The 7223-nt window shown below is 61.3% G+C and overlaps 1 protein-coding gene across 1 annotated transcript; it reads left to right on the top strand.

The window, feature by feature from the left end:
* The first annotated feature begins 823 nt into the window (after positions 1 to 823).
* TPBGL (trophoblast glycoprotein like) lies at positions 824 to 1892 on the top strand. Its single transcript, XM_066338678.1, is given in 2 exon segments — positions 824 to 919; positions 921 to 1892. Coding segments are annotated over 2 exon segments (1065 nt in total). The 3' UTR covers positions 1890 to 1892.
* The last annotated feature ends 5331 nt before the right edge of the window (positions 1893 to 7223 follow it).

The following is a 7223-nucleotide window of genomic DNA, read 5'->3' as shown; positions in this document are numbered from 1 at the left end:
CCCCCCCTGTGCCCCCCAGCCCTGGACTGCCCCCGGGATGCCAGTGGGGACCTAGCAGGCTCAGAAGCAGAGGGAGATAACCGTGCAATGCTCAGGGATGCTGTGGGGTATCTGGCTGGTGGGGCAGGTCAGGGAATGGGGTCCGGGGCTGGAAAGGGGAACGGGACAGCCCCTTGATCCTCTCCGGCTGGAAGCGAGCTGAGACAACCCCCCAGTTCCTCCCTGGAATGAAAGGGGTCTCAGGTAATTCCCCAGATCCTCCCTGGGATGGAAAGATGCCGTGACAGCCCCCATTCCCTCCCCAGGACCGGGGGGAACACACCGCGGCCGCCCCCCAACTCCCACCTTGCTGGGAAAGGACCGGGACAGCCTCCAAATCCTCCCTGGGCTTGACGGGGACCGCGACATCCCCTAATCCCTCCTCGGGTAGCAAGGGGACCGCGCCAGCCCCGTCCAGCCCCCAGGACCCCGCAGCGGCGGGGGCTCGGTGGGTTCGGTGCCGAGCCCGGCTCAGCTCCCCCCGACGGCCGCTGCCTGCGGCGCTCCCCAGCCCATCCCGCAGCGCCGGGCAGCCCCAACCCGTCCCCTTCTCTTCTTCCTCCTCCTCCTTCTCCTCCTCCTCGCTCTCCTCCCCTTCCACCACCCCCCCTCCCCGGCCCGATTTGGGCAGCGGCGCGCCCGGCGCTGCCGGCAGAGCCGCCGTGTGCGGGCGCGGCGCCGGAGGCAGCTCGGCCCCGGGGGGGCTGCGGCCAGGCAGGAGCGGGCTCCGCGCTCCCCCGGCTCCCCCGGCCCGGCCCCGGCGCTGCATGCCCGCGCAGGCAGCATGGCCCGCAGGCAGGCGCGGCCGGCGGGCGGCGGGCGCTGGCTGCCCTGGCTGGGGCTCGCCCTGCTGCCGCTGGCCGTGCCCCCCACCGCCGCCCCCCGCCGCCTGCCCCTCCGCCTGCTACTGCGTGGCCACCCCGGAGCTGGTGCAGTGCCGCTACGAGAGGCTGGAGGAGCCGCCCAGGGAGCTGCCGGCCGCCGTCCACAACCTCAGCATCGCCGGCAGCAACCTGAGCGTCCTGTCCCGCGCCGCCTTCGCCGCCCGCCCGCTGCGCGACCTCCGCCTGCTCCGCCTGCGCCACGACAACATCCACACCATCGAGGACATGGCCCTGCAGGGCCTGCCCGCCCTGCGCACCCTCGACCTGAGCCACAACCCGCTGCTCTCGGTGGCCGCCGGCGCCTTCGCCGGGGTCCCGCTGCTGCGCACGCTGCAGCTGAACCAGGCGCTGCTGGCGGCCCCGCTCGAGGAGCAGCTCGCCCTGGCCATGCGCAACCTCAGCCTGCGGCGCCTGGAGCTGGCGGGCAACGCGCTGCAGGCGCTGCCGGCCGCCCTGCTGCCGCCCGGCCTGGAGGAGCTGGACCTGCGGAACAACTCCCTGCAGCGGCTGGCGGCCGCCGAGCTGCGCAGCCTGGACGCGCCCGAGCTGCGGGGGCTGCGCCTCAGCCTGGGCGCCAACCCGCTGAGCTGCGACTGCGGCCTGCGGCCCTTCCTGGCCTGGCTGCGCGCCGCCGCCGCCCGCGTGCTCGACGCGCGGAGCCTGCGCTGCGCGGGGCCGCCGGGGCTGCGCGGCACGGCCCTGCTGCGCCTGCGGCCCGAGGCGCTGGCCTGCGCCCTCGGCGACGGCGGCGAGCCCGGCCAGCTGGAGACCGCCTCCTACGTCTTCTTCGGCATCGTGCTGGCGCTCATCGGCATCGTCTTCCTCATGGTGCTCTACCTGAACCGCCGCGGCATCAAGCGCTGGCTGCACAACCTGCGCGAGGCGTGCCGCGACCAGATGGAAGGCTACCACTACCGCTACGAGCAGGACGCCGACCCGCGCTGCGCCGGCACCCCCGGCCTCTGACGGCGCCCCGGCACCCGCCCGCCCGGCCGCCGCTCGACGCCTCGGCGCCCGGCCCCCGCCCCGCCCCGGCCCGGCCGTCCCCTTGCCTCGGCCCCGCCGAAAATCCCTGTCTGAGGACAAGCGGGCCTCGGGGTGAGCGCCGGGCTGCGCCGGGGCGAGGTGATCCTCCCCGCAGGGCTCCGGACCGGCTGCCCCTTCTCCGACCCTCGGGGTTCCCGCGGGGAGCCCGGCCGCACCGTTCCCCCGTGGCGGTGCCCGCCGGCGGGGAGCACGCCCGGCTGGGCCCCGCGGGATGGCGGCACGCACGGCCCCGGCGCCCCCGGAGCACCGGGAAGCTCGCACGCCTGGTGCCTGCGCGGCGGCGGGTCCCTCAGCACTCGCACCCGAGCGATCGCTTGGCGCAGCCCGGGAAACCGCGGGCAATACCTGAAACTGTCCTCCTAGACGTTCCTGGAGCCTGGACTTGACTTTGACCATGTACAGCTCTCTTTCCTATTAGATTTCTATTTGACAGGTGCAAAGTTAAACTTGATTTCTTTCTTCTTTTTTCTTTTTTTCCCTTTTCTCTGCAAAGAGGAGAATACATCGTCCAGCTGCTCCCCCCTAGGAAGCGACGTGCTTTTCCGAGCCCGTTTTTCCATTTAGTTTTGTTCAATGACATTTCCGGCTGGTTCTAGGCACAAGGCGATGCAGCTGTAGGAAACGCCTCTGCCGGCTGCGTGCATGTTCCCCCGGGCACGCGGGGGCAACCCCTTGACTCTAGAATGTAGCGTAGACCTGGCTGTCTCAGCACTTTGTAATTTAAAACGAGGGAAGCAGAAGCTCCCGCCCTAGTTCTCCTGCTCGTGTTTGCTTTAGTGCCTGTTACTATATCCTAGAGCAAATATATTGAAAGCTGCACCCACTCCATCGTCTATTTTCTATAAAGCTCCTTGCAAATGATTTCCGAACATCCTCGTGGCTGAGGCGAAGTTATTGTGGTTGGTTTGCCAGAGGAAGGGAGCTGTGGGCTCTGTTCTCATCAGTGCCTAGGAACTTCTCTTCCCGAACTGGTTTGGTGGCCAGGGATGTAGAGGGGTTTTGTGTGGCTTGTGCACAGATCTCAGGCTCAGGAAAATTATCCAGGTAACAGTTTTCTAAAGCAATCTTTCTCTCCTGGGTGACTTGGTACCTAATCCACGAGGTGCCAGAGTGCTGAGCATCTCCGGCTGCAGGGCTTCCCCAAAGGAGGCTGCAGCTTTTGTAATGTGGCGTCTTAAAACGCTGAGTTTTGGTGCTGGGATGCAAACTGAAGCGTTGCATTTAGATCCATCTGCGTTTGCCTTTCTCCACGGCGGGAGGTGGGCGCAGGCAGGGCGGGCAGGCTGAGGAGCACGGCTGGATGCAGCCGGGGCCGGTGCCAGGGTTTGCCGGGTGTCCAGGTGCTCAGGAGCAGCTGGTGCGTGATGTGCTGCGTTTGAAGTTACAGTTCTGCGGGAGTTGTGTTTCCTGAGCCTGGCTGCGTGTGGACTCCGCTGCCAGGTGGAAAGCACAGTTATTTCCACCCCAGGCATGCCCGGAGGCTCTGGGGGGTGATGCAGCCTGGTGCAGGATCCTTTGCATTTTTCCCCTTTGAACTTCTTCCCCTTGAAATCCCGGTATCGAGGTGGGTCAATTGGGAGAGGAGAGTGGGAACAGCCTGTGACTGGGTTGTGTTCGAGTAGGGATACAGCACTGGGAATCAAAATGATTTTCCTTGGATGCTCTCAGCTAGTCCTATTGAGCAGGGAGCTGGTCCCCCACTCTATCCTGGCTCCTGGGGAATCCCAATATCCCCACGGCTCAGCTCTTTGCAAAACTTGTTGCAAAGACAAATTTTGAAGACCTTTTCCTGAGGCTTTCCCCCCACTGGAGCTTGTATGCTCTGGTGCCACCTTGTCACTCCTTGCAATCAGTTACAAGGGGAGAAATCTCAGCCTGCCCTCACCTTTGTTCACTTCTCCGCTCCTCCCTCCCTTCCCCACCCCAGTGCAGCCAAACTGCAGCCCCTGAGCAAAAGAAGGGGCAGCGGGGTGGATTTGCACATCTGGCAGAGCAAAGCCCAGCTGTTAGCCCAGAGGTGCAGCATCTGTTCATGGGGACAGAGATGGGAACCGTGGTGAGAGTGAGCGTGGAGCAGGGAGGAGCCTGGAGGTTCTGAGGGCAGACCAGGGGTGTTGAAGCAGGGAGAAGCCTGGAGGGCTCTGCAGGTAGATGAGGTTTCTGGAGCAGGGAACAGAGCACCGGTCTGGCAGCAGGCACCAGAGCCTGGCAATAGATAAGGGGAAGGAAATCACCTCCAGGCAGAACGAGAAGTGGCCAAACACTCGCTGAGCCCAAAGCCTTTTCTCTGAAGGGGTGGCTGCTGTGGGCAGCTGGTTGCTCCAGCTTTTCCTGAGGGAGGGAGGGAAGGGGGTGGCTTTGATCCAGGGATGAGGACACTTCTCCCTTTGGCACCGAAAGGTTCGGAGTATTCTGGCCCTCCAGACTGGGAGCAGTGAGACCCCTCCAGGGACACCAAGCCCCCCTCAGGTGACGTGCATGGGGTAGGATGGGGGTGGATAAGCAGCTGTGGGAGCACAATTCCTGTGGCTTGTTAGCATCAATATTATTCTGTACAGCACATACCCCACACATGACGAAGGAGTAGGATCAGGGAACCTCTAGACTGGGGCATTGTCACTGAGCTGAGACTCAAAATGTGCTTTTTGGGTTTCCAAATGCAGCCCTGTGTTTGGAGAACCCCAGCTGCCATCACGTTTGCATGCAGTCCCTTTCCATAAGGAATGTGGACCTCCCAGTGTCCTAAGCTTGTGGCAGGAGCTGCTGCCCGAGTGGAAAGTTACCCCAGCAGCTCCTGGGGCTGAAGGAAATGCAGGATAGAAACAGCATCTGTGATATGAATCAGGCAAAGCATGGCCAGAGCCCCCTGCAGTGGCTCATCACCGAAACAAAAGGGGAAAAAAAGCTAAAAAAATGTCCATTTATATGCCCTGTATATGAAATGCCCCTGGTGCTTTGCAGCCAGCACAGGCTTTCAGATCTGCTTTTCCTTCCGTATTTTCCAAAGCTCGGATGTTCCCTTTGCCCATCCAGCCAGCAGGCAGGAAGGTTTGCCTGGGGAGGGGGATGTGGGTGCAGCTGGAGCTGGGATGGGCAGCCCTGCCTGCAGCCAGCCCCCAGAACATCCTGGGGGCGTTCAGGTGCTCCTGTCACCCAGCCAGGGGATCCCAGCTGTGGCCCATGGCGCTCCCTGGTGCCCAGGGCTGTAGGACAGAGGCTGAGTGTGATCTCCTTTACTGCAAAAGAGGCCAAAACTCCCAAAAGAGTGGTGATGGCAGCTGGATTTATGCAGGAGAAATACCTGGGCTGGAGCATCACCCTTGTCCTCGCTGAGAGCGTGGATGTGGTGCTCCTGCACTGGGGCAGGGAAGAGAATCAGCCACAAGCTGCCTGTCCCTACAGAATCACGCTGAATTAATGATAATTAATTCTTCCCGAGCAACTTCACCCCTGACAACCTACACGCCAGGCTCCTTAGTCCTTGCACTTCTTCCTCCATTATCAAATTAACCCAAACGTTCAGAGGGAGGGAAAATACCCTCTGCTTTTCGTTGATTCCTTTAGGAAAAGCAAGACAAGGACGTTACCCTCATACCTTGGGGAAACTGAGGCACAAACAAAGCAAGGTTGAGTTCCTGATAGCAGGGGAGGGTTTGCACAGGGGAAAAACCCCACAGAAATGGATTTCAGCCCTCAGCAGGCTTCACCTGAAACACTGGGCAGCTTTGGGAGACCATCACACCCAGGACAGTGCTCTGCTTGTCATTCCTGTGGTTCAGAGGTGGCTCCTGTGCCCTGCCAAGAAAAGGGGATTGTTAATAAGGATTTCTCCCATGTACCTGTGGATGTTTCTAATTAGCCAGGTTGGGAGGTGGGAGTTGTTTGCTGAGCACGGACCTGTCTCCAGCAGCAAGGACTGGAGGTGGCATCACCAAGGATTTGGGGGAATTTTCCTGAGGGACAGGGACTGGGGACACTCAGCTTGGCCAGGGGGCTCACAGGGCAGGTGAAAGTCCCTGGAATGAGCAGAGCTCTGTGCTTTCCCTAAGCCTGGCTCTGGGCAGCCCCTCGGGGAGCTGGCACAGCACTGCCCAGGCAGATGAGGAAGGACATGTTTCCACTAATCTGCCCCAAGCTGGATTATTTTTCCAAATCAACCTCTGTTCCCAGCTGGTTTAAGCAAGGTTTTGGCATGCTGGGGCCAGGTGGGATTCTGGGGACAAGGGAGAAGCTGGCAGGGGTGGAGGGGATGGAGAGGATAACATCTGCTGGGTGTCCCTGTGCCACCAGGCTCCCATCATCTGCACAGAGGGAGGGACCAAACACCTCTGAGGTGGTTTTGGCAGCACATCACCCAAATCCTGAGGCTGAGATCATCCCATTGGACCTTGGGCCTTCGCTGAAGTTTACTCCTATCAAAAGCCAGTGGAAAATAACTTACACTGAGGGTCTGGTGTCCCCCACCTCATCTCCCACCCAAAGCAGAGCTGGAATTCTCTGCAGCTCCTGTCAGGATAAAACAGCCCAGAAAAGGCCTCTGGTGTTGGCTGTCCAGCCCCTTCTGGGGGTATGGGGATCTCTCAGGGAGCCAGGACCAACCCAGATCAGTGCAGGTCCCTCATCCTGCCTCAGGACACACGGGCACAGACAGAGCTGCTGCATCCTCCCAGCACGTTCCCCAGCCACTCGCCACCCTGACATTTACAATTCCCTATTTTTAGATTATCTGCATCACTTCTAATTGTTCAGGCTCCTCTGCCTCAGAGATGCTGCTCTGCAGGATGGGTCCCTGAGCCCATTTCTCCCTTCCCCTGTGCCTCAGTTTCCCTTTTGGGGAAGTCTGAGTTTCCCTCAGACTGCAATTGAGGGTCTCCCTTTGACTCGGGGGACGCGATTTTGGAGGCTGTTGGTCCTGCTCCTACCCCGGGCCCTCAGACGGGATTTCAGGCGCTCCAGCACGCTCCATACAGCCAGACACCAGTCCTCAGCCTTCCACCAGAAGGGGAGAGCAGGAAGCACCCAGCGCTCAGCCCTGCCCTAGCACCAGCCCACGGGGCACCAGCCACGTCCTCCCGCAGGCAGAGGCAGCCAAGCAGGATGAATCCAGGAGGGACGGGCGCCAGAGGTGCCTCAGAAGCCCGCGGGGAGCCGAGCCGAGCCCAGGGGACAGCCCATGCGGGCCGCGCTTGGCGTAGTGGTAATTAATTTAGTTACTAAATTAACATTTAAATTGACAAGACCTGAATGTGAAGT

Source organism: Sylvia atricapilla, chromosome 2 (assembly GCF_009819655.1).
Source record: "Sylvia atricapilla isolate bSylAtr1 chromosome 2, bSylAtr1.pri, whole genome shotgun sequence".
NCBI classification, from domain to species: Eukaryota; Metazoa; Chordata; class Aves; order Passeriformes; family Sylviidae; genus Sylvia; species Sylvia atricapilla.
Note: the sequence above shows the minus strand (reverse complement) of the source record. Positions and strands in the feature narration are given on the sequence as shown.